At 41.1% G+C, this 15,789-nt stretch overlaps 1 protein-coding gene across 4 annotated transcripts in view; it reads left to right on the top strand.

Moving 5' to 3' along the window:
• The window catches only part of CCDC3 (coiled-coil domain containing 3), a 195,341-nt gene extending 180,879 nt beyond the window's left edge, over positions 1-14,462 (top strand). For all 4 annotated transcript variants that reach the window (XM_049624594.1, XM_049624593.1, XM_049624595.1 and 1 more), the window contains one exon: positions 11,887-14,462. In XM_049624594.1, the coding sequence (XP_049480551.1) occupies positions 11,887-12,162 (276 nt within the window). In that variant the 3' untranslated portion in view covers positions 12,163-14,462. The remainder of the gene's footprint in view (positions 1-11,886) is intronic.
• The last annotated feature ends 1,327 nt before the right edge of the window (positions 14,463-15,789 follow it).

Genomic DNA, 15,789 nt, shown 5'->3' with positions numbered 1-15,789 from the left:
CTCTTACTTTTTAAGCTAATTGCTACAGGGATTCATTTCCCCCTGTGCATTCCCCTGTCTTTCTGGGTATTCCCAGACACCCATCTGTCTTTCATCCTTCTCCATGACCTCACTGAGCATGATGTTTCTCTCCCAAACCATGTCTCCACACTTTATGCCTTCTTCAATGTAGTCTCTTCAACCTTTACTTGTGGAGTTTGTTCTGACCATCTTCAGGTTGATTTCTGGGGTATTTAGGATGATTTGATAATTACCTAGTTCTATTTGTGGGACAAGGTGACCTTAGGGGTCCTCTTACTCTGCTGCCATCTTCACCTCTTCTTTAATATACTTTTATCTTTTGGCTGCTCAGCGTGGTTACTTTCCATTACTCTGTCTTCCAGCTAGTTAATCCATTTTTCTGCATCCTGTAATCTTCTGTTGATTCCCTCTAGTGTATTTTTCATTTCAGTTAGTGTATTCTTCAACTACCTTTATATATTTTTGTCTCTTTGTTGAAGTTCTCACTGAGTTTATTTTTCCTTCAAGTCCACTACCTTTATGACCATCACTTTGAACTCTTTATCAACTATATTGCTTATCTGTTTCATTTATCTCTTTTACTGTGCTTTTGTCTTTTTTTTTTCATTCGAGATACATGCCTCTGTCTCCTCATTTTGTCTAACTCACTTCTATGTATTAGGTAGACCAACTACATCTCCAAGTTTTGAAAGTAGTGGCTTTATGTAGATGGGATCCTGTAGTTCCCTGTAGTTTAATCCCCTCTGGTCACTAGAACCAGGTGCTCCAGGGTTGTCCTCTGTGTGGGCTGTGTATGCTTTCTTGTGGCTGAACCATGACTGATGTGAGCATGCTGGTTACTGGACGTGGCCCTCAGCTCAGCTGGCTGCAATGACGCACTTTACATGCCATGGGCACACTGGTGTATAGATCTTGCTCCATATGTGACCAATTTAGAGGCTGGGCTGGCAGGTAGGCAGGGTTGGCACTCAGCCTGGGTGTCTGCACTTACTACTAGGACTACTCTGGGTGTGCTGATGAATAGCGCTTTCTCCCTGGACAGCCAATGAAAGCCTTGGCTGCAGGAGCAGTGGGTGTACTGGTGTGTGGGGTTAGCTACCTCCTACCCCAGGGTAGGAGTCACTTCTGAGAGGTGTCAGTCCCATCCTGGGCCTGCTTGCTGGGTGTGGTGTGGTGGGAGTCACTTTTGAGGACTGCCTGCCAGAGTGGGGTATGCTCTGCTAGCAAGGTAGATGTGACATCCATTGCTAATACTCTAAGTATTGTCTAGTCTGGGAGAGGGCAAGAAAGATGTTACCTGTCAGCACTTTTGTTCTTAGAGAAGTCTCTTGCAGATTGCTGCCTTTCTGGCACTTGTCTTAAAATTAGTCAACAGATCTCTTTCACATGTGTCCGAGGTGCTTTTCAAACTACGTTTGGACAGAGTTATTTGGGATGCTGGGTCTTTAAGGGTGGAAACTTCATTTCCTATCACTCTTAGGGTCTTCTGGAATTAAGAACCACAGATTTTCAATGCCAGGCATTACGGGGACTTGTTTTCCTAGTGTGAGTCCCTAGGGCAGGGGGTGGTGCCCTGTGTGGGGTCTGATCCCCTCTCTTTTGTGATTGGTTGTGTCAGAGGGTTTGGTTCCTGACTACATTTCTCCCCCTTATTACCCCTTTCAGTGGGGCCTTATCTCTACCCCTAGCTGTGGAAGGACCTGCTCTACCAGTCTTTGGGTTGTTTTCAGGGAGAGTTGCAATACATGTAGTTGTTGTCTCATTGTGTCTGTGGGACAGGTTGAGGTCAGGATCCTCCACCATCTTCCCAGTTTACCCCTGGTTGTTTTTTTCATTTTGTTCATGGTTCCTTTGCTGTGAGGAAGCTTTTTAGTTTGATGGAGCCTCACTTGTTTACTTTTGGTTTTGTTGCTTTTTTGTTTTGGCATGAAACCCAAAAATTCATTTCCAAGACTGATGTCTAGGAGCTTATCCTTTATGTGTTCTTTTAGGAATTTAATATTTTCAGGTCTTGCATTTAAGTCTTTAATTCATTTTGAATTAATTTTTGTGTACAGTGTAAGATAAGGGTCTAGTTTTCCCAGCACCCTTTATTGAAGAAACTGTGTTTTCTCCCTCATATATTCTTGCCTCCCTTGTTGTAAACTAATTGATTATGTGTGCACAGGTTTGTTTCTGGACTCTGTTCTGTTGATCTATGTATCTGTTTTTGTGCCAGTATCATACTATTTGATTACGATAGCTTTGTGATATAGTTTGAAATTAGGAAGGGTGTTGTCTCATCTTTGTTGCTCAAAATTGCTTTGGGTATTCAGGGTCTTTTGTGGTTACATAAAAACTTTATGGTTATTCTTTTTCTGTGAAAAATTCCATTGGAATTTAGATAGGGATTGAATTGAATCTTAAAGTTTTCAGTGTATAGGTCTTTAACCTCTTTGGTTAAATTTATTCCTAGGTTTCGTATACCTTTTGATGCAGTTGTAAATGGGTTTTGAAATTTCTATTTCTGGTAGTTATTAGTGTATACACTAATAACAGTGTATACACAGCTGATTTTTATATATTTTTGTCTCCTGCAATTTTGTTGAACTTGTGTATCCTAATAGGTTTTTTTTTTTTTTTTTTTGGAATTTTAGGGTTTTCTACATGTAATATCCTGTCAACTGCAACTAGTGACAGCTTTACTTCTATTCCAATTTGAATGCCTTTTTTTTTTCTTTTTTCTTTCTTTCGCTTAATTGCTGTAGCTAGGACTTAAAAGTGGTGAGACTGGGAATCCCTATTTTGTTCTTGATTTTAGGGGAAAAGCTTTTAGCATTTCACCGCTGAGTATGATTTTAGCTGTGGGCTTTTCATATATGGCCTTTATTGTGTTGAGGTACGTTCCCTTTATAACACTCTGAGAGTTTTTATCATGAAGTGATGTTAAATTTTGTCAACTGATTGTTCTGCATTGATTGAGATGATCATATGGTTTTTACCCTTCATTTTATTAATGTGATACATCACATTGATGGAATTACAGATGTTGAGCTACACTTGCATCCTTGGAATAAATCCTATTTAATTGTGGTGTATGATCTTATGAATGTATTATTGAATTTCATTTGCTAATAATTTGTTTTCTGTAGTGTTCTTGTCAGATTTTGGTGTCAAGGTAATTACTGGCCTTATAAAATGAGTTTGGAAGTTTTGCACACGGGGTGGTATTGATATTTCCTTAAATGTTTGGTAGAGGGGTGCCGGGGTGGCTTAGTTGGTTAAGTGTCCAACTTCAGCTCAGGTCATGATCTCGCGGTTCGTGGGTTGAGCCCTGCATCAGACTCTGTGCTGACAGTTCAGAGCCTGGAGTGTGCTTCAGATTCTGTGCCTCCCTCTCTCTCTGCCCCTCCCTGCCCCTCTGTCTCTCTCAGAAATAAATAAACATTAAAAAAAATTTTTTTGATGGTAGAATTCACCATTGAACTATCTAGTTCTGGACTTTTTTTGGCAGGTGTTTTGAGTATGGATCACAGATTTAATGTACTTACTAGTAATTTGTTTTTTTCTATTCCTTCATAAATTCACTCTTGGTACGTTGTATGTTTCTAGTAATTTATCCATTTCTTCCCAGTGTCCAATTTTAGTATATAATTGCTCGCAGTAATCTCTTAAAAACCTTTGTATTTCTGTGGTAACGGTTGTAACATCTCTTTGATTTCTAGCATATTCTGCTTATCTTTTCAGAAAATCACTTCTTAGTTTCACTAATTTTTTTTTTGTTGCCTTTTTATTCTCTATTTCATTTATTTCTGGTCTGATCTTTAGACTTTGTATTTTTTTCCTTTCCTAGTTTCTGGAGATGTAAAGTTAGGTTGTTTATCTGAGATTTCTTATTTCTCAGATTTTACTGTATTTCTGTAAGTTTTGGTATGTTGTTGTTTTCAATGTTTATTAATTTTTGAGAGACAGCACGAGCAGGGGAGGGGCAGAGAGCGAGGGAGACACAGAATCCAAAGCAGGCTCAGAGCTGTCAACACAGAGCCTGAGGTGGGGCTCAAACTCAGGAACTGTGAGATCATGACCTGAGCTGAAGTCTGACTCTTAACCAACTGAGCCACCCAGGGGCCCCTGGTGTTGTTTTTTGGTTTTGATTACTTGTTTGACCTATGGGTCAGGAGTATGTTTAATCTCACATATTTGTGAATTTTCCAATTTTCTTATAATTAATGCCATTTTGATTTGAAAAGCAGCTTGATATTTGGGTTTCAGTCTTTTATTAAGATGTATGATGTGATGCCAAATATAGGATTGATCAGGGAGAATGTTCCATGAGCATTTCAGAAGAATGTATATTCTGTTTCTGCATGAAATGGTCTGTATATATCTGTTAGGCCTATCTGGTTTCAGATGTACTTTAAGTAGAATTTTCCTTATTGTTTCCTCTGCATAATCTATTCATTTTTTGATGGGGTGATTGTAAAGTCCCCCATTATTGTATTACTGTGTATTTTGGCCTTTAGGTATGTTAATATTTCCTCTGTGTATTTAGGTGATCCTCTATAGGGTAAGTAAATATTTGCAAATGTTATATCCTTTTGATGAATTGATTCCTTTATCTGTGTTTATTATAGCCTTTACCCTAAACTCTATTCTTTCTAATAACAGTGTGGTTACCCCAGATTTCCTTTAATTTCCATTTGCATAGATATCTTTCCATCTTTTCACCCTCAGTCTGTGTGTTCTTAAAGCATAAGTGACTCTTTTGTAGGCACCAGATAGATGGGTCATGTATTTTATCCATTAAACCACTCTTTGTCTTTTGATTGGAACATGTGGACCATTATATGTATGAATTGCCATTTTGTTCATTGTTTGCTGGTTGTTTTATAATTCCTCCATTCCTTTCTTTTTCTCTTGCTCTCTTATTTGATTTGATGATATGATTTTCATATATTGTTACCCTTTCACCTTGAAGAACAGTCTTTAATATTGCTTGAAAGGTGGGTCTAGTAGTGATGAACTCTTCTTTTACTTGTCTGGAAAACTCTCTGTTTCAATTCTAAAGGACAGTTTTGCTAGGTAGGGTATTCTTGGTTGGCAGGGTTTTTTTTCTTCTCTTTGTATCTATAGCCATACCTCTGGGATATTGTGGGCTCTGTTCCAGACCACCAAAATAAGGTGAATATTTCAATAAAGCAAGTAAAGTGAAGCATTTGGTTTTCTAGTGCATATAAAAGTTATGTTTACATTGTACTGTGGTCTGTTAAGTGCACAGTAGTATTATATCTTAAAAACAATGAGTATACATTAATTGTAAAACACTTTGCTAAAAATTACTAAGCATCATCTTAGCTTTCAGTGAGTAGTAATCATTGATGGCTGCTGACTGATCAGGAGAGTGGCTACAAAAGGTAGAGGTAACTGACAAAATTCCCTTAAGACAACAATGAAGTTTACCATAATGATTGACTTCTTTTCATGAAGGATTTCTCTGTAGCATATGATGTTGCTTGATAGTATTTTCCCAGTAGAACTTCCTTTTCAAAATTGGAGTCAATCCTCTCAAATCCTGCTCTGCTGCTTTCTCAACTAAATTTATGTCGCATTCTAAATCCTTTATTGTCATTTCAGCAATCTTCACAGCATCTTCACCAGGATTAGATTCCATCTCAAAAAGCCACTTTCCTTGCTCACCTATAAGAAGCAACTCCTGATCCAAGTTTTATCATGAGATTGCAGCAATTCAGTCCCATCTTCAGGGTCCACTTCTAATTCTGGTTTTCTTTCTATTTCCACCTCATCTGCAGTTGCTTCCTCCACTGAAGTTTTGAACCCTTAAAATCATCCATGAGGGTTGGAATCGACTTTTTCCAAACTTCTCTTTATGTTGATGTTTTAACCTCTTCCCATGAATCATGAATGTGCTTAATGGCATCTAGAATAGTGAATCCTGGGGCACTTGGATGGCTCAGTTGGTTAAGCATCCAACTTCAGCTCAGGTCATGATCTTGCAGTCTGTGAGTTCAAGCCCTGTTTTGGGCTCTGTGCTGGCAACTCAGAGCCTGGAGCCTGCTTCAGATTCTGTCTCCCTCTCTCTACACCCCTCCCTGACTCATACTCTGTCTCTCAAAAATGAATGAATGTTAAAAAAAAATTCAGAAAAGTGAATCCTTTCCAGAAGGTTTTCCATTTATTTTACCCAGATTCATTGGAGGAATCACTATCTGTGGCAGCTAAATCTTTATAAAGTGTATTTTTAGCAATTAGATTGAAATATAAAGTGACTTCTTGAGAGGCACCTGGGTGGTTCAGTTGGCTAAGCATCTGACTCTCAATTTCAGCTCAGGTCATGATTTTGCGGTTCATGAGATGGAGCCCCTCATTGGGCTCTGTGCTGTCAACAGCAGAATCCCTGCTTGGGATTCTGTCCCTCTCTGCCCCTTCTTTGCATGTGCTCTCTCTCTCTCTCAAAGTAAATAAGTAAAACTTTAAAAAAAAATGATTCCTTGATCCATGGGCTGCAGAATGGCTGTTGTGTTAGCAGGCATGAAAACATTAATCTCATTGTACATCTCCATCAGAGCTATGGGGTGACCAGTTGCATTGTCAATGAGCAATAGTATTTTTAAAGAATTTGTCTGTTCTTTGAGAGCAGTTTTCAACAGTGGGCTTAAAATATTCAGTAAACCATGTTGTAAATAAATGTGTGTTCACCCTGCTTTTTAGTTCTATTTATAAAACACAGTAGGTGTAGCATAATGCCTGAGGGCCCTAAGATTTTCAGAATGGTAAATAAGCATTGGCTTCAACTTAAGGTCACCAGCTTCATTAGCCTTTAGCAAAAGAATCAGTCAGTCCTTTGAAGTTTTGAAGCCAGGTATTAACTTCTTCTCCTTAGCTATGAAAGTCCTAGATGGCATCTTCTTCCAATAGAGTGCTGTTTCATCTACATTGAAAATCTTTTAGTGTGGCCGCCTTCATTAATTATTTTAGGTAGATATTTTGGATAACTTGCTGCAGCTTCTACATCCGAACTTGCTGCTTCACCTTGTGCTTTGATGTTATGGAGATGGTGTCTTCCTTAAACCTCAAGAACCAACCTCTGCTAGCTTCACACTTTTCTTCTGTAGCTTCCTCACCTCTCTCAGCCTTCAAAGAATTAAAGAGAGTTAGGACCTTTCTGTGATCTTATAGCTGGTTTGATCCTCTCTCCAGACCACTAAAACTTTCTCCTCATCAGCCATAAGGCTGTTTAGCTTTCTTATCATTTGTGTATCCACTGGATTAGCACCTTTAATTTCCTTCAAGAAATTTTACTTTGCGTTCACAACTCAGTTAACTGGTGTAAGAGGTTTGGCTTGAGGCTTGTCTCAGATTTTTCCACTCCTTCCTCACTAAGCTTAATTATGTCTAGCTTTTGATATAAACTGAGAGATATGTTCACATATCTCTTGAACACTTAGAGGCCAGTGTAGGGTTATAAATTGGCCTAATTTCTCTATTGTTGTGTCTTGGAATAGGGAGGCCCAAAGTGAGGGAAAGAGAATGGGAATGGCTAGTTGGTGGAACAGTCAGAACACACAAAGTTCACCTTCTTATGTGGTTGATGGCACCCCAGAACAAGAGTAACATCAGAGATCATTGATCACCACGGCATACAATAATGAAAAAGTTTAAAATATTTCAAGAATTACCAAAACGTGACACAGAGACACAAAGTGAACAAATGTTGGGAAAATGGCACCAATAGACTTATACAACAAATTGCCACAAATCTTCAACTGGTAGAAAATGCAATATTTGTAAAGCACAGCAAATATACCATGCAAGTTTCTATGGGCTTGCAAAACTTCTGCTGAAAAATCTGCTGATAGTCCTATGTTTGGGGGGAGTCCATTATACATAATAATTTTTTTGGTATTTTTGCTGTTTTTAAGATTTCCTCCTTGTCTTTAAATTTGATGCTTTAATTTTAATGTATCTCAGTGCTAATCTCTTTGGGTTTATCTTATTTAATATTCTGTGCTTCCTGCAGTTGCACACCTGTTGCCTTCCCAAAGGTTAGGGAAGCTTTCAGCCATTATTCTTTAAGTACATTCTCTGTCTCTTTCTCTCTTCCTCTTTTGGACCCCATAATGTGAATGTTGGTCTGCTTGATGTTGTCCCGTAAGTCCCTTAAGCTATTTTCACTCTTTTTCAATCTCTTCTCTTTTTGCTGTTCTAATTGGATAAGTTCCACTGACCTGTCTTTGAGTGCATGGATCCTTTTCCTGTTTCTTCAAGTCCGCTGTTTAACTCCTCTGTAGCATTTTTCTGTTCAGGTGTTGTATTCTTCAGCTCTGTCACTTCCATTAAGTACTTTCTTATATTTTCTTTTTGTTGAAATTCTCACCTGGTTCATGCATTATTCTCGGGAACTCTGTGGACATCTTTTATCACTGTTCTTTGAACTTATTGTCAGGTAAATCACTTACCCTGATTAAGGTCTTTTTCTGGGGTTTTATCTTGTTGTTTTGTTTGGAACATATTACTCCATTTCTTCATTTGATCTCTGTACTGGTTTCTATGCATTAGATAAAATAACCAAGTCTCCCAGTCTTGAAGGAATGGCCTCATGTTGGAGATAAACCATATTATTCTCCTCTGGCTTAGCTCTTGATTGTCTCTCAGCATTTGTGATTGTCCAAGCAGCTTACTTTATTCTTAGTAGCTCCCAGTGGTGGAGGCTATGCCAAGACCTTTTAGTGTCTCAGAGGGGCAGATCTCAGTCCGCATCTGGATTCATGCCAAATTGGAAGCCAGACCTTCCAGTATCAACTTTTAAAGTTTATAGATACATTTCTTTCAGGGGAGAGATGGGCATTTTTGTCTGCTCACTCTGTGCTGAGCTCTGTGGTGATAGACAGTTAAGAAGTGTTTCTTTGGTTGTTGTGGTCATGATGAACCCCTGAACATATGCCATGCTCTCAAGGGACATGTCCTGTGTGTCAGACATAAAAGCCAGGGTGCCAGATGTGTACACCAACTCCTTTCTTGGGGACGCTGGTGACAGAGGGAGAACGTGAAGATGACTCCCACTGGCCTCCACTCTCTTGGGAGAGTCTTATCAGTAGGCATTTTGTTGTGTGTGAAATTAGAAGCCTGCTTATTAGGTCAAAACTTTGAGATAAACAAATATGCCTCTTACACAGAAGGATTGGGTGCTTTTCAATCTGCTGCCTCTGTACTAGGCCCTGGAGGGTGGTAGCCATTAGGCCTTTAAGAATGGTTTTAGTTTTGTATAGCCTGTGAGTATCATGGACACAAGCCCTGGTGACTTTCAAAGCTACCTGTTGCAGGGGCTCATCTCTCAGGTACACATCTTAAAAGTTTGAGTGCCAGATAGGGGGTTCAAACACTTTGCTCCTCAAGGAGAAGCTCAGAGCTGTGAGTTCCCTCCCAATTGTGGGGGTGGCACTAGGGTTGGGGTTGATGACAAGTGTGTCAGCCTCTTGTACATATTTCAGTGTGGGATCTTTGCTTGTTTCCATAATATTCCGGAGTCACTCAACTAGTTTGTGGATGTCTTTCAGAGGAAAGTGTTCTTTAGGTGGCTGTATCTTTGGTGTGTCCATGGGAGGAGAGGAGTCCAGGATCCTCTTATGTCACTGTCTTGAACTGGTGCCCTGTCTGTTGGTTTTTTCATAATAACCATTCTAATAGGTAGGAGATGATATCTGATTGTGGTTTGGATTTTCGTTTCTCTAATGATTCGTGCTGTCTAGCACCTTTTCATATATCTACCAGCCCTACTTAGGTATTCTTAGAGAAATATATTGAGGTCCTCTGGGTGAGAGAGGCTAGAACTGTCTCATGGATCACGTAAGGGTCCCTAGGTAAGAATGAGGTCTCTCTGCCTCTTACCTGATACATGGGGTCGCCAATGCTTCTCCTGGGTCCTTTGGCATATTATGCTGGATCCCATAGCTCTCTCAAAGGCACTATTGCTTAGGGATGGATGGTCAATTTTTGTTGTGGGATGAGGGGACAAAAATGAGAGATGTCTTCAGACAGTATTATTTGTTTTTGTATATATGTTTGTACATGGGGGAGTATTTTTTTTTTCATTTTTTTTAATGTTTGTTTATTATTATTATTATTATTTTTTTAATTTATTTTTGGGACAGAGAGAGACAGAGCATGAACGGGGGAGGGACAGAGAGAGAGGGAGACACAGAATCGGAAACAGGCTCCAGGCTCCGAGCCATCAGCCCAGAGCCTGACGCGGGGCTCGAACTCACGGACCGTGAGATCGTGACCTGGCTGAGGTCGGACGCTTAACCGACTGCGCCACCCAGGCGCCCCAATGTTTGTTTATTATTGAGAGACAGACACAGAATCTGAAGTAGGCTCCAGGCTCTGAGCTGTCAGCACAGAGCCCGACACAGGGCTCCAACCCACAAACCGCAAGATCATGACCTGAGCTGAAGTCAGTTGCCCAAACGAGCCACCCAGGTGCCCCCAGGGGGGAGTATTTTTTTAAATAAAATTTGTTGTCAGGTTAGCTAACATACAGTGTGCTCTTGGTTTTGGGGGTGGAGTCCCCCATCACTTATGTACAACACCCAGTGCTCATCCCAACAAGCGCCCCCCTGCTCAATGCCCATCACCCATTTTCCCCTCTCCTCCTCACTCCCATCAACCCTTGGTGTGTTCTATTTAAGAGTCTCTTATGGGGGAGTATTTCTATGAGATGAAGTTCCAAAATGACTAGGTCACAGGCTACATGCAGTTTTCATTTTGGTACATATAGCCAAATCACTTTTTCTAGAGGTTTATATTCACGGTACAGAAGTGCCTATTCCTGCAAACACTGACTTTTTGATTTTACCAATCTGAAAAAGAGCAATTCGTTATAGCTCTAATTTGCATGAATCTTATTTATATTCTTTGTGTATTTTAAAGATTTTATTTTTTAAAGTAATCTCTACATCTACATGGGGCTTGAACCCACAATCCCAAGATCAAGAGTCACATGCTCTACTGACTGAGCCAACCCGGTGCCCCACTTTTTGTATTTTTCTGTCTGGGGTTTTGATCTTTAACTTGTTGATTTACTACAGCTCTTTTTTGATTGGAGTAACAAAATTTAGAATATCTTTTCTGTTAAAAAAAAAAAAGAACCAGGTGGCTTAGGTAAGAAACAAAAACTCAGTTTTACACCTAGGTGGCTCAGTTGGTTAAGCTTCTGACTTCTGCTCAGGTCATGATCTCACGGTTAGTGAGTTTGAGCCCCGTGTCAGGCTCTGTGCTGACAGCTTGGAGCCTGCTTCAGATTCTGGGTCTCCCTCTCTCTTTCTACCCCTCCCTCGCTCGTGCTCTGTTTCTTTCTTTCTCATGGTCTCTGCCATGACCAGAACAATTTCCAGAGTGGGGGTATCTGATGCTTACTGTACACAATGCCCGTTCAGTAGAAATGCCCTGAAAGCCCTCTATCGACAATCCTCAAACATTGACTTGACTGGAAAATGTTTTAAATCCAGGTTAGAATTGAACAAAGTTGCTGAATCAGCACAAAAAGGGAAAGATCACAAGCCCCCTCAGGAAATCAATGGTATACACGTTGGTAAGCATTTAAAAAGACAAACAACGCCCTTGTGCTTAAAAATTAAATTGTTGAAGGTACCCAAATACCGAAAGCAAAAGAGGGGCTTTATATTTGCCATGAGGACGCGGTTCACAGGGTGAGACAGAGAAGGGGCCTTGAAGGTAGTCCTCATCCTGGGGTTGGGGCTGTTGGCTAGGTCAGGGTCTGTGTTGGGTACTTGGCAGCACCCAGGAAAATTGCCCTGGGGAGGTTATAATGAAACTCACCTGCCTCTCCCTTGGCCTTTGCTTTCCCAGCTCATGTGTTCATCAGTGCAGAAGGCCCTGTTTGAGGAGGAGGACCATGTGAAGAAACTGCAGCAGAAGGTGGCCACCCTTGAGAAGCGGAACAAGCAGCTTCGGGATCGGGTGAAGAAGGTCAAGAGGTCGCTGAGGCAGGCCCGGAAGAATGGGCGCCACCTGGAGCTAGTGAACCAGAAGCTCAGTGAGAAGTTAGCGGCTGCAGCAGGTGCCGTCCCACACATTAATGCCCTGGGGCAGGAGCCACCCGCTGCCACCTACCTGCGGGGGTAGCAGGGACTGAGCAGTGGCCTTGCCTGGCCCTGCTGGAGCATGCTGCCTCTTACCAGGGAATGTGAAGGGATAGCAGGTTTGTCTGTGCACTCTTGTAGATGAATTCTAAATATGAATTTGGTCGAGCGTCATTGCTTAAAGGGGCAAGTCTTGCTTATTTCCTTGGCTGCTGGGCTCCCTTCCCTCCCTGTCTTGCTCCCAGGCCTGGTGCTTGCCAGTCCAGAGCCAGGAAGATCCTGGAGTGTCACGTGCTTGCCTAGGGCCTGTCCACCCTGGAAAGTGTACTTACTGTGGAAAGAACATTTTAGAATCTCTAGCTGCACAAGAACCCAGGGGTTCAGCCTTATTTCAGAGGAGAAGCAGTATGATCTCAGCTCGGAGCTCCAGGACCACCATTAGTTCTGAGGAGGGATCTATAGCAAGTCGTGGAACCTTCTGATGTCTTATTTGCTATATTTTTGGAAGGAGGATGGCAGTCTTGCAAAGCACCCAAGGATACCTGTAAATAAACCTGTGCATGGTGTCCCTACCCCTGCCAGCATTTCCTCACGGCTGAGGCATTGTAAGACTTCATATGAGGTCTTAACAGGAAGCGTACTGAGTTGCGGCAGGGGGTGGGTGTGGGGAGCAGGTAATCGAGTAATATGAATTATACCTGATTTCTAACACCAGTTACCCAGAGCTAAAGAGGACACCTATGGGTCACTTTAATCTAAAGGGGAATTGCCTTTATGGACTGGCCATGTTTTAGCAAACCATGTTCCTGAGCTGGAAGAGTCTGACCACTATCTCAGCCACTGCTAAATGCTAGCATAGCTTGCTCATTAACTCCATCTAGCTGCTCTGATTTTGAGGTTAGTTGACCCAGTACACTATTAACTTCAGTTCTGCAAAGACATCTCCTTACCTAATGGAGTCAAGTTTCCCATCCAGGCAGTTCTACAGAGTCTTGCCGCAAGCATTTTCACGGCAAACATTTTTGCCACGTAACACATTAGCTGTAAGGTAATGTTGCTGTCAGAGATGAAATGACTAGTTGATAGTTTGGTTTAATTTCTCCACTGACAGAGTTCCCATTTTTATATTGCATGAATCTTAGCCCTCCTAATGGGCTATACAGTGACCAGTACACATGGTGGCCTTAAAATGGTGCATGATAACTACATATATGGACTTGATAGAAAAATACAGCAACAAAACTATCATGCAAAATGGTAATTCATGAGTTGAAATAACTCGGCTAGAAAAGCATTACAACATCTATCTAGAAGGCTTTCATCATACAATACAAAGCTTAGTTACAAATGTGCATCCTAGTATTTGGAAAACTAATACCTCTCAATGTAACATGAAAAAAATATTTCTTATGTCCTTTTTAAGGCTCCTCTTTTATTTTTTGTTAATTTATCTTTTATGGCCACATTGCCTTCTGGCCAATGTGTTATGCAGTGAAAATGCTCGTGGCAGAGATGCCTACAGTGAAAATACTGGACATGGTTCCAGTAATATCAGACATGGTTCCAGGCATTCCAAGCACTTTCCACCTCCCTGGACTGTCCAATCCTGGGAGGAATGTTTTCACATGAGTCCACATGTCAGTGCATCCAGTTTTGTACATAGTCAGAACTCTTCACCCTCTTTGGAAAGACAGCTTCAAAGACAGTGCAAGTAAAAAGAGTATCCACTAGGTCCAATACCTGAGCCCTTACTTTAGTAGCATTTGATCTAGTCCTAGTTGTGTTACTCAGAAGGTAGCCGAGTGGCCGTCTTGTGATTGTCTTCTGATGGACCTCCAAATCTACAAGTCTCCTTTCTGTGCTGTTCCAGATGGAACCTGCAGGTTCCTCATCAGGAAATCTCCCCCTAGACCACCCCAGACACTTCAGTGCTTGATGATGTTGTCCTTTCCATTAGAAATGGCAATTATACTGTCAGATCTCCCTTCCACTGCTTGTAGGAAAACCAAGTTCTTGCTCTGGCAGCTGGTTGGGAGGATGGACTTGCGTCACTTGAGGGGCAAGCTGATGCTCAAGGGGAGAAGTCTACACCCTGGACTGGATGGAATGGCAGCTTTTGCTTCATTTCCAAGCTTCTGCTGCTCCTTTATAGCTGTATTCTTCATAGCATGATACAATGGTTAATTCTTCCTGGGGCCATTTCATTAAAGCACTTTTGCTTCCACCCAAGGGAATGACAAGCCTAAGGGTGATTTACAGCTAGTGTTTTGAGAACTGTGGAACTGGATCCCTACAGATGCATTATGTTCAACCTTTTTAATAAAAGCAGTATTTCAGCCACAACGGTAAGGCGATGTGTGTTTCTTGTGGGTCAGGGAGATTTTAGTATTTCCAGCTTTGGCCTGGAGAAGTACTTTAGATCCTTTTGGGGAAGCATCTATGAGTAACACCTGGGGCACATAGACTGAGCTCAAATCGCCTTTGATGCTCTCCTGGGAATATGGCCTCCCCCCCCCCCCCCCCGCCCTTTCCCAGGGTTCCCTTCTCTCAACACACCTGCAGAAAAGCAGTGGTATCCAGGTCTGCTCCTCCTAGGGGACAAGTAGCTTCATTAATCAATGTTTGCAAAAATATATTTGAATCTCTTGCCAAAGGGAACTCCCCAGTTATCTGCTGCCTTGTCATCCTACTGTGGCCCTTGCAACTGTTTATTGTACTAGTAGAAATTTTTTATGCACTAAGGATCCAAGAATTGCTCCAAAATGTATAGGCTTAACCAACCTTTTGTAGCTTTCTCTCTGAGATGCAGACCACTGTTTAGTTCTACTTTGGAAAAGTCAGTAGGCCTCCTCAAACCCCAAAGTCACCAAATAAATGAGAGGCAGACACAATCTAGAATATTTCAACTATAGACCCAGGAGTTACAGCTGCGACATGTGAACCACAGCTAGTGTGGGATGGATCCTTAGGTCTCCAAAGTTTGTGAATGCCCTTGTTGGACTCCACTGTTTCTACTGATACTGCTTTTTTTTTTTTTATACCAGGCTATGTCACCCTTTTCCTGGTAAGAGAAACAACAGAGAATGTCCCTTCTGTGGTGCAAGGTCCCGTCTCCCTTAGGGGAGAGAGAACACAAACTCAGATCACAATGACTTTGAATCAAATTGTTCATTCAGCAACAGCCCATGTTCTAAAATGGTGTAAAAAAATCAAGTACTCAGAGTATTCAGCTTTTTTACCTATATTATCTCATTTACTAGCTCTAATAATTTTATAAAATAGTGATCCTATTGCTCATTCTTAATCTGGACTTTCAAGAGATTAAATGAATTGCACAGTGACCACTATCAGTATAGGTAGCCAATCAAGGATTCAACTCCCTCTTGATTTCACTATTATCCTGATTTTATAGGTTAGCAAGTATAAACACTACTACCTCAAAGGCTGTTCAGAAGATTGAATAAAAATTTTCATTTAAATGCTTAGCTTGGCTCCTGACACACTACAAGCACTCAATAGATACCACAAGAATAATTTTTGTTTCTAATATTCGCCACAAAGGCCCGACCAATGCATGTCAGAAATAAGAGCACATTTGGTGGGATTCTATATTAAATTCTACCCTCCTTTCCATTCACCATACACCGTCTCCAGTTCTTTTTCATGTTCC

This window comes from Panthera uncia, chromosome B4 (assembly GCF_023721935.1).
Source record: "Panthera uncia isolate 11264 chromosome B4, Puncia_PCG_1.0, whole genome shotgun sequence".
In the NCBI taxonomy this organism is placed as follows: Eukaryota; Metazoa; Chordata; class Mammalia; order Carnivora; family Felidae; genus Panthera; species Panthera uncia.
Note: the sequence above shows the minus strand (reverse complement) of the source record. Positions and strands in the feature narration are given on the sequence as shown.